General features: G+C 52.2%; 5 protein-coding genes across 5 annotated transcripts; all 5 read right to left on the bottom strand.

Annotated features, from left to right (window-relative positions):
• Nucleotides 1–1,362: 1,362 nt before the first annotated feature.
• On the bottom strand, nucleotides 1,363–3,425 carry J4E87_007195 (uncharacterized protein; the record flags this gene model as incomplete). The annotated part of the gene is made up of 6 exons (XM_049378791.1): nucleotides 1,363–1,401; nucleotides 1,610–2,243; nucleotides 2,372–2,494; nucleotides 2,559–2,939; nucleotides 2,988–3,076; nucleotides 3,135–3,425. 6 exons carry the CDS (start codon nucleotides 3,423–3,425, stop codon nucleotides 1,363–1,365), a joined length of 1,557 nt encoding a protein of 518 aa, XP_049231453.1.
• An 8,791-nt stretch (nucleotides 3,426–12,216) lies between these two features.
• On the bottom strand, nucleotides 12,217–13,920 carry J4E87_007194 (uncharacterized protein; the record flags this gene model as incomplete). Its single annotated transcript, XM_049378790.1, has 3 exons — nucleotides 12,217–13,269; nucleotides 13,321–13,613; nucleotides 13,665–13,920. The coding sequence occupies 3 exons, from the start codon at nucleotides 13,918–13,920 to the stop codon at nucleotides 12,217–12,219; spliced, it is 1,602 nt and encodes a 533-aa protein (XP_049231452.1).
• A 782-nt stretch (nucleotides 13,921–14,702) lies between these two features.
• Nucleotides 14,703–15,786, bottom strand: J4E87_007193 (uncharacterized protein; the record flags this gene model as incomplete). The annotated part of the gene is made up of 3 exons (XM_049378789.1): nucleotides 14,703–15,268; nucleotides 15,321–15,629; nucleotides 15,693–15,786. The coding sequence occupies 3 exons, from the start codon at nucleotides 15,784–15,786 to the stop codon at nucleotides 14,703–14,705; spliced, it is 969 nt and encodes a 322-aa protein (XP_049231451.1).
• Nucleotides 15,787–17,823: 2,037 nt separating this feature from the next.
• J4E87_007192 (uncharacterized protein) lies at nucleotides 17,824–18,390 on the bottom strand (the record flags this gene model as incomplete). The annotated part of the gene is made up of 1 exon (XM_049378788.1): nucleotides 17,824–18,390. One exon carries the CDS (start codon nucleotides 18,388–18,390, stop codon nucleotides 17,824–17,826), a length of 567 nt encoding a protein of 188 aa, XP_049231450.1.
• Nucleotides 18,391–19,972: 1,582 nt separating this feature from the next.
• On the bottom strand, nucleotides 19,973–23,077 carry J4E87_007191 (uncharacterized protein; the record flags this gene model as incomplete). The annotated part of the gene is made up of 4 exons (XM_049378787.1): nucleotides 19,973–20,590; nucleotides 20,641–22,400; nucleotides 22,448–22,737; nucleotides 22,794–23,077. The coding sequence occupies 4 exons, from the start codon at nucleotides 23,075–23,077 to the stop codon at nucleotides 19,973–19,975; spliced, it is 2,952 nt and encodes a 983-aa protein (XP_049231449.1).
• Between the last annotated feature and the right edge of the window lie 137 nt (nucleotides 23,078–23,214).

Genomic DNA, 23,214 nt, shown 5'->3' with positions numbered 1-23,214 from the left:
GCGCGATTGGTGACTATGTATGCGCTGCGCTGCGCTGTGCTGTCGTCGTCGTGGTGCTGGTGGTTGTCCAATGCCTCGAGTTCTGCTGGCAGTGCCGAAACAGACGTCACCGGACGAAAAGCTGGCCCTCAGCCCCAGCGCTCGGAAGCGCGGCGCCTGCTGCAACGCGCGGGTGGGTAGAAAAGAGTGACGGAAGAGACAGAAGGTCTCGTTTGGATATGCATTGAAGTCGCGCGGCTGAGCAATCGCGGACGTGTGGTAGCGCTTTGAGCGCGAGCGGAGCTTCACCCGGGAAGCAAATACGCCAAACGCTGATATTTGCTGATGTGGAGTCGCACTGACCGACGTGCAGCGAGATGCATGCAAGCGACTGGACTGGGACGAGGATAGCGGACGTCGAGTTGGTGACGGCTACGATCGATTGCCAGCGTGCCAGCTCATCGTGCTTGTTCTGCTAAACCTGGCATGGGGCCAAGGTACAGCGCGAGCCGGAAAGCGGAAAGCCCATCGCCGTCATGACCGGCCGAACGAAGCAAGGCATTAGAAGCCAGCAGTCCAAGATTACAAAGAAGTCATGTAGTTGATAGCTAGAGATTTATTTGGCTCACGGCCTCTCTCATGCTCGTGGTCGCGGTTACCTCATCGCACCTGCCCACCCGCATGCGCCTGCCAATCAGCCGAGTTGTGAGGAAGGAGCGGCCCGTCTCCAGCGGGTCAAATCGTTACAGCATCTGGCCACGAGCGTCGTGCCTCTTCAACCTAACAACAAGCCGCCTTTGCCAAAGGCCCGCATCGTAACGACCAGCTGATGATGAAGTCGTTCGGTGTCTTGTACAGCCAACAAACATTCCATTATGTCCACCCCTGGAACCCGCATACACGACATGCAACTCCCAGCCTCGCCTATGCGTTAGACCCATGATCCTGCAGCAACGGAAGAACAAGGAAACATACTGCAGACGCAACGTTCACTAGACCCACAGAACAGCTGTCATCGTCAGACGTCGCCCGTCCCATTTGCGATGAAAAGAGGACGGCACACTTTGCGCACACCGCCTCACAACCTGAATCGCAAGCACATCGGACCGAGGCAGCAATCGGAGAGCTGTAGCACTTGCAAAGACGCCGAGATGTCAGCAACGACGGAGAAGCATCGACACAGCCAGGTTGTGGGATGTGTTTATTCGTGTAGATCCTAGGAAAGGGCGAGACTCTGGAGTGAGACCTAGCTACAAGGTTATTCCCAAATACCCTTTCCCAAGGCTTCCAAGCGCCAAAAGCTCCGCAGGCGCGTCGTGGTATCGTAGTTCATCCTCCGCTCCGTCATTGCCCAAGTCCGAATTGTCAATCGTTTGTCGTTCGTCATCCGCCGTCACCCGTCCGCCATTCATCTGTCGGTTCCTATGAAAGTTAAGCAAGGGTCTTTGGGTAGGACACATTCGCTGCTGCCAGCAAGTGCCATCCATGTCTCCTCACTCCCTTTGGTCAGCTGCATGATAAAGATAATGTCGAAACACCAAAAGCAAGCAGGACGCTGAGCAAAACCGGACCAAATTCATGAAGCAGCGCCAGAACCAGAACCAGACAACCAATCCCAAGATCTTCTTACCTTGTGCTTGAAGCTACCGTTCTTGACGGCTGTCGCAGCTTTTACCGAGGATTCGTCGATGTCTGCGGGCAGGATTTGGTCGAAGCTGCTATCATTGGAAACGATAGAGTCTTCGGAGGTCGCGCTGTCGACAAGTACCAGACTCGCGCCTGTCGGAGAGGTTTCGCCAGAAAACGTGTTTCCGTCTGCGGCAGGGCTTCCGGTCGTCGCAAGAGTGACAGGTGTCTCGCTATCAGTCACTGGGACATGAGGGAGACTTGCCGAAGACACGGTCTCTTGCGGTTGCAAATGGGAGGTGACAGCACTGCCTGGTGACCATGGTGACTGCGCTGAGAAGTAGCCGTCTTCTTTGGCTGCGCCATCCAAGGCCTCGCCTAGGTCCTTCATCTGGAGAGACTCCTTTGTCAGCGGTATCGGGTCACCACGATCATCAAACACTCCAGTCCAGTTAGGCCATTGGATCAGGCAACGGTTGTTGACGGCCTTGCCCTCTCTGTTGTATGGATTGCGGGAAGTATTTGGGGCTCGTAGGCCACTATCCACGCAATCTTTACCGCAGGTCAACAACGCGATACGAGAGAGCTCTTGTTCGAACGGAAGGTAGTCGACGACGAAGCCGTTGAGTTTGAGGCACCTAATAAACAAGTCAGTCTCATACCACTGGTTGCTGAGTTGCGCCACGTATACATCTGGGATGTATCTCGGTATTTGGGGCTTCGTTTGGCTCATGACCACCAGGATTCTCGAGATCATTCCACTTACCATAACGGGAACGGTTTGGCCTCTTCCAATCCAGCCGCAATACGTCCCTTGCGCATGCTGAAGTCATCGAGATACTCGCCGGTGCCGAAAGAGTAGTGTAATACTCCCTTTCCGTCTATGCCCCTGCAGTGTGTTAGCGACAGTACTTTATGGAACTCCGGATGCGCTCCTGTGCATGGGGACTCACTTGTACTCTTTTTCTTTTGAGTCTATCTTCGGAACGGTCAAGCCACGGACTTCCTCAGCCTTGTGCCAATGCTCTTTTCGCACGATCGGAGGCGCAGCCATGTCGAGATCTAGGACGCGCATGCCAGTCTTGGACGTATTGCGGAATACAGCCTCCCAGTAGATGGACTGAAGTGAGTCATGCATATGAAAGAGTCGCAGCTCCTCGAGCTCAGTCTGCTGGACAAGCGGCTTCATCTCCGCCGGGCTGATGTATGACTTGTACTCGTTCTCGCCGTCTTGCTGAAGGCGGACAGGTTGACCAAGGTCGAGGACAAGCTTTGTAAGCGAGGTGGACAACTTTGTCCAGGTGACAGCCATGAAGGGTAGAGCGGAGATCCATCTAGGTCTCATTAGCCAATAGGCACGTTGTAGTAAGAGATATACATACGTCAACTCTTTAAGCGCAGGCATCTGTTCTACCAGCTTCGCTATATGCTCGCCTGCGTCGCGCCACTCCTGCTCACGCTTGGTGAGCCACTGCGGCTGTCATTGCGTTAGCTTTATCGTCCTTATTATCACAGAGCCTTGCGCTTACCTCAATTGTGCAATGCGATTGCTCCTCCAGTATACTGGTTCGATCGGTGTCCTTCTTTGCCAGAGCCGACTTCCACTCGCCGACGACGTAGAGCTTTGTGACTGGGGTAACACGATCATAGACGTTGATGAGATAGTCGTCTACCTGCTCATTCACGTGCTTGAGGGAAGAAGTAACGTCGCCATTCTCGTCGCGACCGACATTGAGTACGTAGCAGGAGTCGTCAGCGCGGTCAGCCGCGAGCGTTGTCTCGAGGACGTAGGGACCAAGGTTGTCCTTGAGTTCGGCCATGGTCGCGATGCGCGAATGCGTTGTTTGGGTTGTTGTTGTAGGTGTAAGTGGTCGTATACAGGTGCGTGGAGGATTTTGTTACGACCGGTCTCGAGATTGTTGCGGTCCAAGTCGAAGGTGACGCGAGATTGGGGTCGAGCAGCCCTGATAGGGCTGATAAGAGTGTTTGCTATATAGATAGGAAGGCGCCCACGGTGAAGGTGCGACACAAACGATGACGTGAATGCGTCTTCGTCCGTTTGCAGGACGTGCTCAGTGGTCGCCGCAGCATGGTTGGAGCACGTGAATAGAACATGGTGAAATTGGGAATGCTGGTCGTTTGATTGGCCGGACTGCGACACTGCGCTACCATGGGAAGGTGCCCAAGTACAGAGTCGGAAATTGCGGTGGGTGACCGAGCGCAACTTCTAGAGGAGAATGAGACGGCTCTTTATACACGCAGGTGAATGACTTAATGACAAGTGCACATGCGCACCATGCGACAACACATGATCAGATATCAGTGTCATGTGCAGTAATATTCTTGCTCGAAACAACTCTCGTATGGTCCAATACACATCCAGTAACCTACCTAGCTTGTTGCTTTGTCTATTACCTTCACCGTTATGTCTATCCAGAACGACACCAAAAATTGAAGAGTCCAACTCCGCTCGATTGAACTGCATCTTGAGGTTCTCAATATCGGATCATGTATGCGTAGCGAAAAGTTTGGCACAGTGTCAAGTAAGAACTCTCACCTTTCTCATGTCATTTTGGCCATACTAGCGACGACTTGGACCGCGATTGAGGCATGTCTGCCGTAGCGATCAGGGCATCTCAAAGGAACAGACGTCTACAGCTCGCTTACTATCATTCTCTGTGCGATAGTAAAGAATGCGTTGGGTTACTCAGTGACAAACCTTCGACTATAACGCATTGTTTAGATCTAGTGAGATATCGCTGCGGATAGCTTCAGTATCGTATCATTCAGATGTCGCACAACGGGGGCAAGTCTCTTAAACAGCTAGTCTATCATCACCCGTCCTCATAATCGACATGCTATACTATGCACGTGCTTCATACTATCGACAACGGTTAGTTCACACATTTTTGCGCCCAGAAGTCACCGCATGTCTTCATTCCTTTTGTTTTGAACATCCACACTCTTAAGCTTTTTTTACAGGAGAGAGTACCTAGGTAGCCGTCGGAATCACTCGTGTCAGAGAAACGAAAGTTACCCACTACTGCCGTATCGCAGTACGTGTATCTTGGCATGGCATCCTCGAAGGAGTTGTTAATGTGTGTTAGAGCTGTTCACTATCTAGGTAGTTGTGGAAGGAAGTGTCTATCATGAGACACCTCAACTCGATACAACACCACTTCTTTGCCTTCTCCCGTTTACATTGATCATACATTGACCAAGCCAGGTAATAAAGTTCAACAGACCTGACTCGCTCAGTACACTGTAAGTCAATCCCAAGTTTAGCTGCATATAACGACGACGAATTGTATACCTTAACAAGTTAGTTTGGCTCTTCCACAACAAATCTTGGTGCCTGAATTCACCCTCCAATGAACATATACAATGGCTGCCGGACAAGAACGCCGAGCTTCGTCAGGGAAATCGGATCGAGATTCGACTTGCTTTTTGCTCATCCATGTGGAGGGGCGTAACCAGGGTTCGGGCTGACATTTGATATTGCTTTTTTGCCCGATCTATCAGCAACGTGGTGGCTTGTACGAAGTGATAATCCGCTTACCCTGGCCGACCCACGTGCTTGGTCTTAGTATACCCGCGCGGTACGGTACGGGTACACAGTTTCAGCCCGCTTGTGCTGCTCCTTGTACACGGCGGAAGCAACGCGACCAGTAGCATGGTCTACCCGAACATAGCAGTGACCTCCGCGCAGCAACACGATCTCGTACCGACATCTATTGTCTGCACAGAATGTAAGCAGGCAAATAAGCCGCTTCCAGCACGGTGGCCATTCCGAAATGTGGCATTACTGCCCAGGTGTGACGTGCGGCGTCTAAGCCTCGATGCCTCTATAACGCATGCGCATTTGCGAGACCGCCTAGCTAGATGCTATAGGTTGACTCAATATGTCGGTTATATTCTAGCGCATGTTGAATGCTGTGGGAATTTCGTGACATGGGCCGTATCTTCGGCCCCGGATGTGCAACGCAACCGCATTGGGTCGGCAATCGGATAGAGCTCAGGCGGCACGAATCGAGATCTGGATTCCAGGATTCTGCAGGTGGACAGTAAGCTTGCGCAAAAGTCGGTGACGGAGGCCCTAAGCTTTGAATCGACAATGTGTGTTTCTCGCTATACGCTCCTTGTCAGAGTAAGGAAAAGAAATAGTGTGTACCAGACCTTCCACCGCGGGTCGAAGCAGACCGCTCTTCGGAGCTTTTACCACGAATTTGTGGGCAATAGTGCGATTGGTTCGGAATTTGACAGTGATATCTACCGTTGTTGATGCCCAATGTCAGCCACATAGATCAGAGCGAGGCGCTAGATACCCCACAGTAACGTAGCCACGATCCGAAGCTATGACTGTGGGAACGTCATGTTTTCCTCGATACACTCCCCATCGTGTCATTTCTCGACCCGGGTCTCGTCCCGTGTGAAGCAATGCTTTTTCGAATCGAAGTTCCTCCATGCGACAGGGAAGGATTGCCGAATTGCCAGATATCCATGGATGCTTTTGGCAGCCGTTGGACGACCGTAGTAAGGCGAGATTGGCATGCGTTAGCGCGCACTGCAGAATAGTACAGCGTGCTATTGGAGTGGAGACGCCGATATTCCAAATATCTATACCTACCCTGTATGTGCCACATGGAGACCAAATGTATGAGCCTGCTTGACGATTAGACGTAGAGGTACTCTAATAGTTCTCAGCTCTGTGGGCATCTAGTGATAACCCACGACTATCTACGCATCTTCGCATTTGAGAAACGACCATTAGTCTGCGATTGAAGCAAGTATCCCAAGATGCTGCGGTTCTTGAATCGAACAAAACATGACATCGTCATCCGCGGACCGCCAGCTATGGTTTCGCTTCATGTACGCGTCGTATCGAGCATCGTTGCAACGAGGTCAGGCTAGACTCGTAGGGCGCTGAACGGAGACCCGAGTCAAAAGCAAAGGAAGGCATGCAGCCCCTCTGTAGCATGGAACACCGCGGAACCTTGAACTGTGGTCGCGCAGCTTCAGGGCTGCATGGGTTAGGCAGTCGTTGACATGTGGACGGCGAAAGAACCTGAATACCTAGGCTTGCATCAGGACAAGAAGGAAACTTCACTCGTGGCAATTCCGACGAAAGAGAATGTACATATGTTGACAATGCCATTGCGTTTCCATGCCTCCAGGGCTCCTGACGTGGGGCGCCTCATTCAGCGGGGCGGCGTTCACGCTTCTCCACATGGGCTACCAACGAAGGTGCCCAGTCTAGTAAATTATCCGTCTCGAGCCGCGCGTGCCACCAGCCGCGACGAAATCAGAGTAGGATGCTGCAGTCGCTAAAAAAGCAAAGAAGACCTCGGGATGGTTGCATACACAAGGGTGAATGTGCGGTAGATGGGATGAGGTCTGACATGTGGGTCCTAAGATGAGATCGGAAACACCCCCCACGCTAATCTAAGCGCCCATTCTAGTAGTAGTACCACCGGCAACGCGACCTAACTCCTGACTGTTTGATGGAGGATGCGACAACTCATGACACTCATATGTTGACTGCGCCGTCGGCGTGATCATCCCGCTGTAGCGGGAGTGGCTGTTGCCAAGAGAGTGGCATGGAATGACCCAATTTCCGGGTCAGTTGTGCATGCATAGGTTATGATTTCATGGTTTGTAGCGTTATGCGCCCCTTACTGGTGAGAACAAGTTGTGCAACGAGCCCATCGTCCTACCTATCTATGAGAGTGTCGGCATGCCGAACAAATCCGACGACGTTGGATGACCAAGCAGCTGCATTCGAGACCACGATGCTGGATCTCTCTTGGTTCTTGCTGGATCGCGCAATTTCCCATATCTGACATCGGAGTTTGTTACACGTTGATAGGTAAAACAGGCGTCCAAGGTCGCCAAGAGAAGAGGTAGGAGCGGTAGGAGCTGAGTGCGATTGAAACACATAGCTGAACGCTCACATCCGTGTCGTGCAGAGCTTTACAAAAGCAACATGATCGCGATTTCCGAAAGACAGTACGTGGAGTGGAAAATGTATGAGAGTTGGACTGTTTAATAAATTACTACTTCAGGAGGTATTACATGTTGGACAATGTGTACTGCAGCGGGTTGGCTGCGAGTGAGATCGTGGTGTTTATTGCGCAATTCCAATCATGGGTTTGTAGGAGGAAGCGCGTGCTCGTTGTTTCCGGCTCGCGACAAAGTGCTGGTGGCAATATTGGCGTTGCTTGGAGTATGTGATGCATTCGGGGTATGGATACAGTGTGGTAGCACCATAGTGCCAGTTTCGTCACATCCGGCCGGTGTGCTGTCGAGCGTTTGTTGCCTAGCGATATCGAATGACGATCGGATCGAATGGCGGCACCATCTGAGGGTCAAGGCCGTGAAGCGAAGATCTTTGGCAAGTGTGCTGGAAGTAGGGATAGTGTGGGCTCATGCCGAAACGGAGCCGTCTGCAACTCAGACACTACGTGAGGAACGACCATCTCTTATACCAACGTTTATTTTGTAATCTTCTTCGTCGTCCGAGTCCATTGAGTGGTCGATAGGAAAGCTTCTTAACCCATTCTCTAGCATCCGAAATGTTTCTGTGTAGGCCTTGGAAGGGACAGCGTCCGGTTGGATGAGAAGCGAAGCAACGTCCATCTTGATCGATCTGGGATAAGGAAGGTCGTTGGGATCTTTGACGAACCAACTGCGGTCTTGTGTAGTGTCGTGCTTTCGTACATGATGCGTGGCGAGATCCGAAAATCTTTCGTCTAGGATCTTGCGTAGCACACGCTCGACTTGCTCGTCCGTAGGCCCTTGTATGTTCTGTCTCTGTTCCAGAACCAGGATACGTTCGTGCATCTTCCGAAAACACAACTCTGTTCTACGCATGAACTCGTGGCTACCACTGATAAGCATCAATGCTTGACTAGGATGCGGAATGTGCTATGCTTACTACCATGCTGCAATCTGGTCGAAAGACTGATTGATCTTCTGCACCTGGAAGGTGAACGACATGTTTGAACTTGATTGGAATTGAAAAGTGAGGAGTAAATTGAGAGACTGGGTTGTGGAGGCTTCGCGAAAGTTGGGATTTAAGTGTAAGGACTTGAGACTGGAGAGACATGTATATGGAAAGAACCAAATGTGTACGGCAAGGAAGCGAACTCTGATATACATGTATGACCCTTGCAGGCGTGAATCACAGGGATACGTTTCAGGTGGGACCAACACGCCGCTTCTGATATGCAGTCAGGTGGGTAGCGCGGCAGGGTCCTCGGATGGCGGGAGACTTTGATGGGCCGGTCGGCCAGTGGGGGATGTAAGGTGGACGCCCAATCAGGGTCACGCAGGTATGCGGCTGTCTAAGTCTCCCGAATGGAGTGTTTTGGGGTCAGATACTCATATCTAGGTGCTTGTCGGATTACACGCAAGACGCTGACCGAAAGAGAGACCGCGGAGAACATCGTTCAATAGGACGTTGTAAGCTGTTCGGGCGAAGGAAAATTTCAAAGTACCTATGTATGGAAGAATGGTGACTGCCTCTACGGCATACACAGTCGAGGTGGCAGGGGCGTGCCATGGACACCGCCCCCATCGCCATGATCGACAATGCTAGCGACAAAGGTACGGGGTCAGCGTTGAGTGGCTCGCGTGTCTAGGCGTGCAAGGTGTCCGAATATTGTTGTCGGCCCATTCGATCACAGGTCGCGGCCACTTACCGCAAAGCAAAGGCGAGCTCGCGGGAACGGGTTTCTTTCCCAGCGGCGGTGCATGCAATGCAAGCCATCGAGTCAATCCGGTTATGGCCGTGCCCCTAGGCCAAGGCTGTCGCATCCGGTTTTCTTTTCTCCCACAGCTTTCTCGTTGTTCTGCCTGCGTAACGCCTGCCGATTGGTATCTTCAGCGACACTGGGAGAAGCTGCCGGTCGAACTGCGTCATCCGATGTTTGTAGATGCTAGCAAGGCTGTCAAATTGTGTTTGCTCGTGCCAGCTGGTTTGCACGTGCGTCATGATGCCGCTAGTCTCAAAGCCGCTAGACCCGCTCTTGCGTATTAGGTAGCGGGCCTCGGGAACGACTCTCGATTCCAGGGCCACTCTCGTCATCGGTCAACATCCTGCAAGCGAAGCGACCGGGCACGTTAATCCCGATAAACACCAGTTCCCCCTAGAACACTGCCGATTCCTAGCTCGGAAAGCTCAGAGTCAGTATTGTCAGGTGAGGTTAGAGCTGCGTACAGCGCAGAGCCAGCGCATCGCATCTGGCTTCTGACAAACAATCGGCGATGGCATTTACCATTTGGTATACGCGCTGCGCCGCCTCGCTACCTTTATTGACAACGTATCTGCCTAGTCAGTTGCTAAAGCAGGGTTATACCATGGCGAGCCACTCAAAATGATTCCGGCATGTACTGGCCGTCTCAAGTACCGACAAGGCATCTTCCTGAAATTCTCATTCAATCCATTCAACAGCTTTCTCTCGAATTTGTTAATGCCACCAAGAGAACAATGCCAAACTTCGTTCATATCTGAACATGGCTACTGTAACAATATCTGGGAATAGTTGTGGCCCTGGATGATCGCTGTCCGAAAGTTGGCGCCATGTATCCGTTGCAAAATGTCAGCATACATTCTGTGTGTATGCATTTCCTTCATGCATCTGAGCACAACGTATACACATAGACGACGATCCGCTAACAATTGACAACACTGAAGGGTAAGCTGCGCTTGTTGCAGCCTGCATGGATGCATATTGAAGCCTGGTCTATCGCTTACCCAAAGATTACGCACACACTCACTGAGGCCTTACGATCCTGTTTAGAGCTATGGCACCTCGACTTCGACATCTTTATCTACCGCAGGACTTTGTTAATGTGGACTTCTGTCGCTTACGATAACTGGAAACGGATCGACAAGGTCGAGGTGTCGACAGACTAGCCCACCAGGTCACCTCAGCCACTTCTACAGGGCTCTTATCCGTGCGCGTCGATCGCCCGTCACGACGTTCAATACCCCAGTGCATTCTTCGGAAATATAACGGTCTGCCTTCGCATACGGTAGCGTGGCACCGCTGATGACCCTCAAGCATCAGCGGATTACATGGCGCCATTGCTGAGCTGATAAGTCGAACGATTCTCAAACTGACAGGGCTTAAAACTCCCGACTGCAGGTATCTTAGCGCTTTGTGACCCGCCGCTTGACATCGGTAGTTGGGTTTAATCCCAGTTCACGGATCCTGTCACTTGCCTTGAGCTAATGCAGCCTCCCGAGCACCTTGCTTGGAGTATACGACGCACTGAGCTTTCGAGACGGCACTCGAGTTCGGTATATAATATCAGTATTTAATAGTTTCCTCACTTATGGATAAGCAGACTTTGGCCAGAGTGTAGGTATGTGTGCTTGAGTTGGATAATTCCTCAGCATTAAGAAAGCTGAGTTGCATAACGATACCAGATGACTTCTTTTCCTACGGCCTCAAGATCGAGGATTTCTTGATCCAGACCATATGCATGCTTCACCAGTTTTGGACAAGATAATCACATCGACGATGAGATACGGACGCTTCAGACAATCCACCGCTTCCGCCAGAACTAGAACACGACCCTTTTAGCAACTCATTTGATCACATTATATGCATACATCAGGTGGATCATTTTGTCGTCAACGTTGCAGAAGTTTCAGCAAGTACTGCGACCCGGGTCTCGAGCCGAATTTCCTACTCCAGAAATGATCTCATTTCCCGGGCTGTCGTTGCCCTGGCTTAGCGAAAAGCAGGGCGAACGACTACGCCGTACCAAGAGCCGGGTCGCTTGACACAAGCAGCAAGCGCTGGAATAGCGCGGCAAGCCCGCGATGCGTTTAATCCGCTTATACCAGCTATTCAGCTGTCTTTAATGCTTTCGAGGGATTCGAAACGACCGCCGGTGCCATATTTCCGGCACCTAGTGCTACTCCCGTATGGCCTTTGTTGTCGCGATTACTAGATCCTGCACCTTAGGCGGGAGCGGATATAGACGTTCCCACATCGACTCCACCCCAGCGAGGGCCTTCGTGGTGGGTCCAGAGCCCTCAAAGCTTTGTCAACACTGCGTGCTGCGTTGATCCGGTGACTGACTCGTGGGAATTGGCTAACGGATACCTGCCCTATCAAGACTTTGAATTGCCAGAAGAAGACACCTCGACCGTGTACGCGGAAAGGACATACGACTACAAGCTGCACAGCTCTCGGTGGAGCCGACAGCCCCATCATTGCTCGTGCGATGATACGGTGAATACTGCGTTCATCGCGTCGGAACCTAGCCTGGCGAGTCGTATGCAATGATGTTTTGCCGATGCGAAGGATTATAACAATGACCTTCCCAGGCATTGCCCCGCAAGCCTTCTCGGATGATTATTAAGGAGTTTCGTTCGATTCCTACGAAAAGTATCTCGGCCTAAAGGAAATCGAGGCACAGTAAAACGTTTTTGATCTTGGATGCATTTATCGGTAACACGCGATGATAAAGAAAAGAAGTGGTGCAAGCAAGAATGTGTAAGAAGACCAATCTTACAATGTTACGACGACACGTCATCCACACAACTATCCATAGATCATGGCACTATGACCGAATCAGGCCTTTGTGCCCGAGAGCCTACTTGAACAACTCTATCGCATCCAGAATCACGTTTGGGGCCAGGAACCCTTCTCCCGAACTCCCACTCGCACAGTTGATCTTGATGGTATTGCTCCCGCTGACCAACGTGCCAGCTGGAATGGCATAATTGTAGACTTCACCAAACCCTCGGTAGGCGCCGCGAGTCAAGCCACGCGAATCGATCTTCGTTGGTGCCGCAGGGACGGCAGCATTAAAGCTGTTGACTGTCACCGAGGGACGGCAGCCGGCGAAAGAGAGCGTAGTACCGATGCGAAGGGTCGCTACTGCAGTCGAGGTGCTCGAGAACTTGATGGTGAGGGGATTGGTGTCCTTGACTATGGCCATGGGAACACTGTCAAGAGTGCTGGAACCAACTGTATACGTCAAGGGCCCCCAGGATGCCATGCGCGAGTCTGTGGGGTGCATGCGCAGTTGCTTGTCTGCGTTTCGGAAGCCCTTTGGCTGACCATCCCACTCGCCAATGCGCCAAATGGAGGTCTTGGTTTCGGTGTCGGCGGCAATGTTGGCGGTAGTCGCTTTTCCAGCCGAGACTGTGACGCTAGCTGCCTTGACCTTGAATTCGCCTTGATAAAAGACCTGCGCATAGTTTCCGGGCTTCATTGCTGGCGAAGTGAACTTGCCACTGCTATCGGCGTACGCCCAGTACTGGGCTCCATCGTTGTACCAATGCAATACCCGTTGGAAACTGGAGCCTACACCTGTCGCCGTGCCGGTGACTGTTCCCCTAGCGGCTGGCGCCACGTAGCCTGTTATACCAAGGTCCTTGAAAAAAGTTGTATCCACATTGGAGCCACCTTCTGGTACACCAGAGCGGCTGAACGCTAGAGCATATGGTCCGTGTAGACCCTGGCGGAACGGCTCTGTTTGAACATGGCCACTGTTCATGTAGAAGGTCAATGATGTGTAGTCTCCTCCGTTATTAGTGTTAATATCGCGGTGGAAGGGGCCACCAGAGGAGCCTTCGTAAGAATATGAGTTCATGAGGAAGCATGCGTGGACTGCGTCGGCACCGTCTCGGTAGACGCAATGCTGTGTTGTGTCAGTAAAAGCTCATTGAAGCATGCTGACTGTGGTACCTACCGTAGTGTCGTCGATGAAGCGCTCACTTGAGTAGAATTTACTCCTCGTCTGACCAGCGACCACGAAGACGTCTGACCCCTCAACGGTCGACGTCGAACCAACGGTCGTCGATACCACGCCGAATGGGTACTCAAGTGGCAGAGCACTACTCTTGAGACGCGCGATGAATCGCAGTTCGCCAATGCTAGGCTCGGCAGTGGTGTATGTCGCCATATAAATCGTCGCTTCGCCAGCCTTAGCGACAAGGTAATGCGTCAAGGTACTAGTCGTGCAAGTAACCTTGACATATTGGCCTGTTGGACTCCGTTAGATTCTGTCGTCGAATGATTGAGGATACAACGAACTGCTTATCGTCTCATACTTGACAGTTGCACTACCCAGTCCAGAAGAGATATGCGATCCCTTGGACGACGACTGCAACTCCTCTCCACGATATTTGATCGATGTAATGTCGCAGCTCTTCGCGTTGACGGTAAAGACAAGGGCGTTCGTCGAGCCAGCGTCCACAACAATGTTGTCACCGCTTTTAGTAGCGCCGAATGCCGCCAGGACCGAGGAAGAATATGTGGCCGCAGCCAACAATGCGCTCTTCAGTAACATGTCAAGAAACGTAGCTGACGAGAATATAGATGGAGTGAATCTGAAGTGACTTGTCCGGCTTCGATATTGAACGGCGGCTCTATCCCTTACCTATAGGCCTTTCTTCCATACCAGCAGCAGGAGCTTACTACATTGCGCAAACACTCTCGGCGCCAAATGCACCGAAATATCAACAATTTCCACCCAGGACATCCACTAGCCAGATGCTTTCCACGACTGTTACCCAAGCGCAGCCACCTTTACAGTCATCTGACATCTTGCTTCACTAAGTTACGAAGTCGGGAGGGCGGGAGGAATGCTGATTACAGATAGTATTCGAGCTTAGGTACATGTACCTCGGTATGAAAGTGTTCGTTCATCCGGATCGAAAATGACGTGCGGCGGTGTTGATCTAAGAGCTAAAAGTGCCGTGAGGGGGGAGTCCGGGGTAAGATGCGCCTTTAGTGGCGGAAGATCTTGGCCTGTGAGACAAGCACTATGGAACAACTTGGCGCAGCTGCGAGAAGTACCCTGCTAGCTACATTGTAAGAAACGTCAGAAATACCGGCTAGAAGCGTGGAAAAGAGGTTTCATGTTAAGACGGAAATGTTATAAGAGGAGAGTGTCGCAGCAAATTGCCCGCAAATTGAAAGGGCTAAGACTCTACTGGATAAGGTTTGCGGAGAGCCTAGCCCCCACAGGAAACGAGGCACTCGGGAATAACAGAAAAGAAGGAAGAAGTATTACTAACAGCGATTCTGTCTGTCGAAAGCAGCCATACGAACCGGTCGATCCACCATCGCTCAATCATCGCCGCCTGAGCACTCATTCCTATACAACGGGTCAACTTCCACTTGTCGGCACCAGAGCGCCCAGGGTCTGGTCAAAGTGCCTGATAGTGACTCCCAGGCATCATGGCATTCCCTGTCGCTCAGATACTTTAGATTGCCGCCCTCAACCTTTGCATGTCCCGACTTGATTTTGCCACCGGCTTCGACGTCGACCTTGCCCTCGAGTGCATAGCCCGTGTGCGCATTCAGAACCGTCATAGCGGTAGTCTGCGCCTTGGCTGCTTCCTTCGTATATATTGCTTGGTAGACAGCCTCCTCGATGCCATGCGCGACGGTTGTGAAGCCATGGCCTTGTAGCAGGACGACAGCGTGATCGGGTTCCATCTTCGGCTCTGCAGATGAACCACCGAGCTGCGAGGGTAGAGCGGAGCGTACTTTGGAGTAGATGAAGCCGGTCGACGTGGCTGGTTTGAACGCAGCTGCAAGAGAGGCGCCGAGCGTGCTGTCGCGAACGAGCAGATCGTGCTTCGAACCGGAGGGGTAGCTGCTCGAGGCATCCCAGACTGGCACATTAGTACCTGCAGTGACATTATTAGCAAGAAGCTAGAAATGATGACCTAGGATACATACCCAAGAAGCCAGCCATGTGTATTGTGTTCTTTAAAGGCACACCGCTAACGCAGTACGGCAGAACATCGCCAGCATGGCTATGCACCACACTGTTGATGGCCGGAAACCTCTTGTATATCTCGCTGTGAATGTGACGCTCCAGATAACCTGGCTTCACGTCCTTCTCGACCGCTTCGGCGCCATCGACGTTGTATTCGACCAGATCGTCCTGCGAGCTGACCAATGCTGGCGGCATATTGCAAGGCATCCAGAACGTCGCGGGATTGTCGGGCGACCGGACAGAGATATGGCCATAAGCATCGAAGATGCCTAAAGCGATGGAAGCGCGAAGTCAGTGTGTGTTTCACGTGCACTCCGGACACCAGAACTTACCATTGTGGTCGAGGATGTGACAGGCAGTGACTAGACCTTTGAAAAGGTCCTCAAGACCGACCTTCTCCCGCTTTGGAAAGTATCCGGCAGACATATCGCAAACGTGTCGATAGTGTGTACGGCATCGTGGAGGGCGGAACGCATATGTTGTGTAGTGGTACTGTTCTTGCTTCAAGCGCTCGATGACGTGCGGGCGCGCGTGTGGGGCGGGGATGCACCGTTTCTTGGCAACGACCAGCCTCCGACCGTCCAGCCACACTCAGCATTCACAACATTGGTTATTCATCGCGCCTTAGCTACTAAGTTCGAGATTCCCTACCATTGATCGGATGAGATGCTCGAGGCTTGGAATTGGAAGGTCGAAACGGTCGTTGATCGATGTGCGCCAGGTCGCCGCCACCACATATCCCATGCCCGAGCTGGCATAGGCTCGTCCAAAGCGTGCTTGATACGACTCTTCGTCCAAATAAGGAGATATCCCAGAGGGTAACGATGACTACCTTCTGCACTCCGAGCCGAGAAAGAAGAACCATGGCTACCAATACTCACGCTGTCACTTGCCTGAAAGGATTGGTCGAGGTGCACTTTCTCTACAAAAGACTAGCTTACCCTTACTCACGTCCTTCGTGAAGGCCGCCATATACTCATGAGCCGCTTCCCTATGACATGAGCATCATATCTTTCCGTATTCATCCTACCTGGTTTCGCAACTTCTGCACTTCCTGCTGCTAACACGATCAACATTATCAACCCGACCTTTATCAATACTCTTCGCTCGCAAACCAGCGGTTATCAACCCTTCCAAGACCTACGACCAACATGCGCGTCATCGTAGCGTTTCCGGGGTTTCGATTCTGGTTATACAAATTGGAAGGCAAGCTCATCTGCACGCATTACATGCCGGACCAGCCACCACGACAATACACGATATCCAAAGTTGAGAACGATCGAGTAGAAGAGATGGAAGAAGGGGATAACCCACAGGACATAGTAGACCTTGGAGGAAAGCGGACGGTATTATCGACAAGCTTCGGGGAAGAGCTATCTATCGTCCTGATGAACCTCTGTGGAACGCTGGACATGGAGTATCATAACGACGAGCGGGGTTTCCAAGAAGTCATATTCAAAGGGGTTGGCCCTTGGCCGTCCGCAAATGGCATAACGCAACCAGACATTCAACACGCTCAACCTACGAACACGCCTGTTGTCGACAACGAGATGCTCTAACTTCAAATTCTCATGCTCCACCGGAAGTTCCCAAACACGCACAAAAGACACTGTCAGACGCACAACGGGCCTCAGCCAAGACACAGGTCGCTCCGCCAGATGAACAGCAGGACCTGCTAGATACAGAAGAATCGCCGACGGACACACCCGTAACTCCGCCAGACATAATCGAGTCCGTATCAGACTCACAAAAGCCTTTGCTAGGCATAGACGCATTCGACGAGTCTTGGATCTATTACTTGAAAAAGAACTTCTCGTAACCGTCGCCTCGAAGACAAACACGACCACTGAGAGCTGTCCCAGGCTCTGAGTCAGTCGGTCGTAGCGCAAGCATCAAAAGCTCGCCAGGGCTTCGACCTGGTCAGAGTAAGCATCTACATTCGCGATACCAGGGGGCGCGAATTGAAGCCATTCTTGTCGATTGCGATTGATAGTGGAGACTACAATACATTCATTGTCTGCATGCTCGTCCAGCCAACCAGGTGCCGGATCAACCTCCCCTCCTACGAAGTGATATACAGTTCGTTTGTTTTGTGTACCGTTGATGTGTCTATGCCATATGCAAACGCCGTGTTTCACCACGAGCGCGCAAGATAGATCGTTCGATGTGCCGGAGGTGTCTGTCCAAGTATTGGGGGCTGCTCTTTCGTCCGTTTCCTTTTTTTCTCCAAACCGGAACCCAAGGGAGTTCTCGGCCCGCGTCCTACGATGGTCTTGAATATGCATACCTCGAACGCCTGTTACGGTCGTTGTAGTACCCCGGCGGTATTGTATGTCCTTAGCTTCCTGAGCCGTTCTTGACTCTAATTCCACGCCTCCGTATGTGTCGACAGCAGATCCTGACCGCTACCCATGTTTGCCGCGGCTTCCTGGGTTCGCTGTTTGTGTCGTTGTATTCTCCTCATCAGCCCATGTCCACATCGCCGTCTGCCTCCCCATTGGCATCCACAAGATCGCTTTCGCCACTCTCACCACTCGTCTCCTCGCTATCGCTGTCTTCGTCCACAATCTTGCCTTCCACCTCACACTTTCGCGCAAAGCAGCTGCCACTCTTTTCGTCCTTGCCACCAACCCCTATCCCAATGTATAACCCTTTCTTCACCTCCTCGATAATCTTGTCGAGATCGACTGTACACTCGCCGTCGTTCTCGTAGATGATCTTCTTGGCTCGGCTGTTGGCTGCCGCTTTTGTGGAATGCACAGATGTGATGTGCGTGGTACCGACGTTGTTCTGAAAGCTATCGGCCGTGGGGTAGCAGGTATCGGTCACGATGTAGATTCTGTAGGGACCGGAGTGGGAGGCATTGACCATGTTGGCCATGGGTGGGTTGGGTTGTTCGATGCTTTGCTGGATGTAGGAATCGCCGTCGTGAACGTTGTTGTTGTTGTCGTTGTCGTACGAGCGTTGAGTGGGTGTAGGTCCATCTTTGCTGCGCGCGCAGTTGGCACACATGTGGTTGCCATCGGCCATGTGGGCGCTGTGCGAGTCAGGCGCCATTGCAGACGACGAGACGCCTGGTAGCAGAATAGGAACGCGGCGCAACAATGATCGCAGTACAATTAAAAGACAAGGGAGTAAAATTCAAGCCGCGAAAAGAAAACAAAAACCAGAGGGGGAGACGAACAGTCTCTCCCCAGAAAGAAACGCAGACACCAAAGTCGAGGGATGGAAAAGAGGGTTTCACGATGTCGTGAACATGGGAATCTGGCGCAAGTGAGAGGGGTATCTGGAAAAACGCGATGCGCGGCTAGACCGCATTGTTAATTTATAACCCTCACTGGTATGTCGTTTGTGTGTGAGTGTCTCGCTCCGCGGAGGCCAGTACGGCGAGGAGGAAGGCTTCTTTTTTAGCTCAACGCAAGTGGCGAACATTCCCACAAAGAGCGACATGAAGCTCGCGACACTTCCTCTGGTTTGCCACCAAGGCAAGCAGGGAAGAACTTGGGGGTCTTACGCGTATTACTGCCGAACCCTAGCCACAGCACTTCATGCCCAAAAGTCATGTTCCAGAAAATTCCTTTTTTTCTCCAAAGGTGATCTGTCGGCGAATTAGTAGTCAAAATGTCGTTGATCTGTGTCAAATAGGGTGTTGGTTCTGGTGGTCAGGCGGAGATCATGGACAGATTACATGACTTGTAGTAACTTTGCCCGAGCTGCTGCGTGACACATGCCCGACTTCGCCGCCGGGTGCAAGGAGTGGGGTTTCCTAACATTGCGAGGCCCGAAAAAAAGAAGAAGCTCCTGGCATGTGCAAGTAATACCTAGAAGCGATCGGCCACACGTTAGATCTAGAGCGTCCCCAGTTTGACCCTTGCTGCTAACGTATTCCAGCCCACTGTGGTCCCCTGTGGTCCCTGGACTCAAGACTGCGGCAAAAAGTTCCGATGACGAATCACAAGTTTTGGACATAATCCTAGTGCGATGGAGCACATTCCGGGATCAGATGCTAGTTTGTGAAGTTGCTCAAGGATACCCGCTCCCTGCATCTTGCACCGCGCCATCCGATCGCGGGAGAGCTGTCTAGCGGTTCATCCGGCAGATCGGATGAGATGAATTAGCCTGAGGCTGAGGGTCCTCGAGCCCGGGACGACAAGGCTTAGTCTGCAACTCATTGTCGCTAGCTTATCATGTCTTCGTTGCCGAGCCGCAAGAGTTACTGCAAACTGACAAGGACCTGTGGAGGTCTAGTGCCTCGCACCGGCCTTGCAAGCCACTGTGTCCTAGGCGCAATCATTCGACATTTTTCTCGTGCTTGCCAACGTTCTCTTGTCTTCCACACTCATACATAATGGTCATGCTTGCCTTGATGCATATAGAACAGCTAAGTTCCAGAGACAAATACGACGTGAGATGTCAGATTTTCGCAAAACACATTATATGTAATCATACAAGATCCAAGGCAAATGCAATCCACTTTCCATCTGCCGTTACGTGTGTTTGTCGTGCAAGACCGAGCGCCACCAGCTCCGTACGCTGCTAAATGTATCCGTCCCTATGGTACAAAAGAGAGAAATGAGACCATGTAAATGCCATGGGAAGAAGGAAAAAGGATTTACTCATCCTTTTGCGTTGCAGATTGAGCCTCACTTGCTGGCTGAGCATCGTCCTGATGCTGCTCAATGCTCTTCTCCTTCTGCTGATCTTCCACGACCTCGACAGTAGGCGGTGCCTCGCTGGCCTCGGGAGCATTAGCCTGCTCTTGTGTCTCAGGGTTACGGCCCTCAGCGTCTGGGTGGGGAGGTGCAACACCATTTTCTTCAGCGTCACCATGCGAGTCTACAAGGCCCTCGTAGATCTCGTGGCCTTCGCCATCGACGATACGGGTTCGGGTCTCGTAACGCGTCTTGAAGCTGACCTTTCCAGCAAGTGCTGATACCTCATCGTCATTGAGGATACGGCCGTTCTCGTCGCGGTACTCAATACGCTCTTCCTTGGAAACAACAGGTAGATCCTTGGGGGCCTCCTGAGGTGGCGGGGAAACTACCGCTTGCTCAGACATCACGTTCTCTTCCTTCGCTTCTTTTGGTTGCTCTGGCTGTTCCTTGGGCTGTTCTTGCTTGACCTCAGGGACGACTTCAGGTGCGACTGGAGCCGGAGGAGCAGGTGCTGCTGATGAAGGCACGGCGATGGATGCTACAGGCTCAGAGTGCATGACGTTGTATGCTTCGTACTACAACTTGTCAGCTGAAATTGGCCAGTCGTGATGCGAAGAGAACTTACAGAGTTTAGGAAGTTGTTGCAATCCCAGTCCCAAGTGTCGAACAGCTTAACGCTCTTGCAAGCATCCTTGGTCCATGCGTTGCCGTATGCTAGGGGAGAGTATACAGTGAAGACTGTGATAGCGACAGCGAGGAAACCGACAGCCGCTGCTTGGCCGATCGCGGGGTATTGCCTCAAACCAAAGACACTGAAGCGGTAGCTCACGAAGTCAAAGATCTGGCAAAGTGCAAGGATGGCAAAGTACAGAGCGGGCAGGTAGTGGTGCAAGAACAGCTGGCGCGCCATCAGGTAGAATGGGAAGTAGTGGAAAGCCCAACCGAGAATGCTCATGCCCACTTCGTAGTCGAAACGTTTGAAGGTGACGTTATTGTAATCACGGTAACCGCGCTGCCAACGGAGAATGGCGAAGCCTTTGATAGCGATGTATAGAGCGATGAGCGCGCTCGAGCTCCACCAGATCACCGGGTTACCCAGAAGATAGATCTGACGGTTATGCTTGCCCCAGAAGTTGATACCGCGGCGTAGAATGGGCCACGACGGAGGGCGCGAATCCCAGGCGTGCGATTCAGTAAGGCCAGCGTTGGTCTTCCACATGACCTTCTGCAACTCCCAAAACTTGCCGAAGAATCCGGGGTTGCGGTAGTTGACCTTTTCGACCTCTCCGTCCACCATCAAGGGATGAACATTGCCCTCGATGTACCAGATGCTGTTGGGCAATGTGCCTTGCCGAGCGCAAGTGACCTCTTGTTGCTCGAAACCCCAGTCAGGGAGCTTCACCTTGTGTGAGAATAGCGCACAACCAGTCATGACATGAACAAGCCTGAACTTGGTCTGGATAGTTCGGACGCGCTTCTTTGCCACGGCTCCATCAGACTTGCTCTTGACAATCTCAATGCGGAACAGATCGTTCGCATCACCCTCAAAGCCTTCGTAACCGTAGGCAGAAACCTCGTTTTGCCAGTCAGCCTCGGTAACAGGAGCACGAACATCGTGCGAGTGGAGGCGTCTGTCGGTGGTGATATGGTAGAGGCGAATGACACCGCCATCTTCAATGTAAGTAGGTCCAACGTTGTCCCAAGCTTTAGGGCTTGTGAGGTTTGGGCCAGTGTAGTCTTCCGGCATGATTGGCAGAGTTTGGTTTTCCATGATCCAGATGTTGTTTTCGTCCTTGTGGGGGTAGAGAGTAATCTGTTGCTGCTTGCTACCGGTGGGGTACATGTGGCTGTGGGAATGGAGATATCCGCCTTGAGTGTTCCAGTGGCGTAGAGAGACACGGCTTCCATAAGCGACGTCGGCGGGAACAGCTTGCATGCCCTTGGAGTTGAGCGTCGCCTGGAACTCAGAAGACATGAAGCCGTCACCCTCACCAGGGTTGACCAGACAGATGAAGTGGATTCCGAACATGGCCATGTAAAACGAGACGGGAATGACGATCAGGCAAAACATGCGTGCGAAGAAGTGCTTGAACCACAGGCGTGGCGTGACGTTCTTGGTATCTCCGAGAAGAACCCAGAGTTGTACCAGTGTCAAGCTACCAACCCAGGCGATGGTGAACAGGCCTACCCATTTGACACTGACTGTTGCACCGAGTCCGACACCGGTAGCAGCCAACCAAAACCACCAAGATGGCTGGAAGGCCTTGGAGGGTCCTTGTTCGTGCTGGTTCATGAAGCTTGTCCAGGCGAGTGCGGTGACGGCCGTGAAGATGATGAGCGGCGAGTCGAGGAGGATGAGGCGGGACTGGGTGACGAGCGCATTGTCTACAAGAAGTCAGTATGCATTACACCTCCCAAAAAGTGTGTCTTACCAAAGATGACAAGTCCAGCGCCCAGGGCCGCAGTGGTAGTACGGCAACCCGCAGCTTTGAGGGTGAGGAACATGGTCGGGATCGTCAACACTCCGCAGATAGCGGGCAGCATGCGCATGGTGACATATGGGACCTTGGGCTCCAGATAGTCTTTGCCGATGTCTTTGAAGTCGAAGTTTCCGTCAAATCCACCCAACCATCCTGCCAGTGTGATGAGGAGCTTCGCGAGTGGAGGGTGGACGTCCATGAAGAATCTGCCCTTGATGTATTTCGATGCGAATCCACCGAAGCTGGAATCAGTCAGCCAACATGTCTGTTGAGTTTGTTGTATGGTGACCACACTTACTGAACTTCATCGAAGACAACACTGGTAGGCTGTGAAATCCGGAAGAGTCGAACGCCGGCCGCAATGAAGGTCAAAACGGCCAGCAGTGACCAGTCTGAGCCAGGGAGGTTGAAGATATCATGGTCCTGCACTCCCTCGGAAGTGTAGCCTTGGACCTTCTGTTGCTGTGTGTTGGGCTGCTTGCGGCCATTCGGGGCTGGGGAGCGCGACTTGGAACGCGACTTGGATCTGCGAGACTTGGGCTTCTCGCCCAGGTAGGCGTTGGGTGCCGAGAGGCTCGCCATGACGGCGGGATGTGAAGAGGTGTCGCGGCTCGATCAGCTGGCGAGTGGAGCGCTGTACCAAAAGGTGGGAACGTTGCGGAGTTCCAGTCTACGTTGAAGGCGCCCGCGGCCTTGACGTCGTTGCAAAGAGAGTTAAA

This window comes from Alternaria ethzedia (genome assembly GCF_023757985.1).
Source record: "Alternaria ethzedia strain BMP 0044 chromosome Unknown scaffold_19, whole genome shotgun sequence".
Classification (NCBI taxonomy): Eukaryota; Fungi; Ascomycota; class Dothideomycetes; order Pleosporales; family Pleosporaceae; genus Alternaria; species Alternaria ethzedia.
This window is presented reverse-complemented; position numbering and strand designations above follow the sequence as displayed.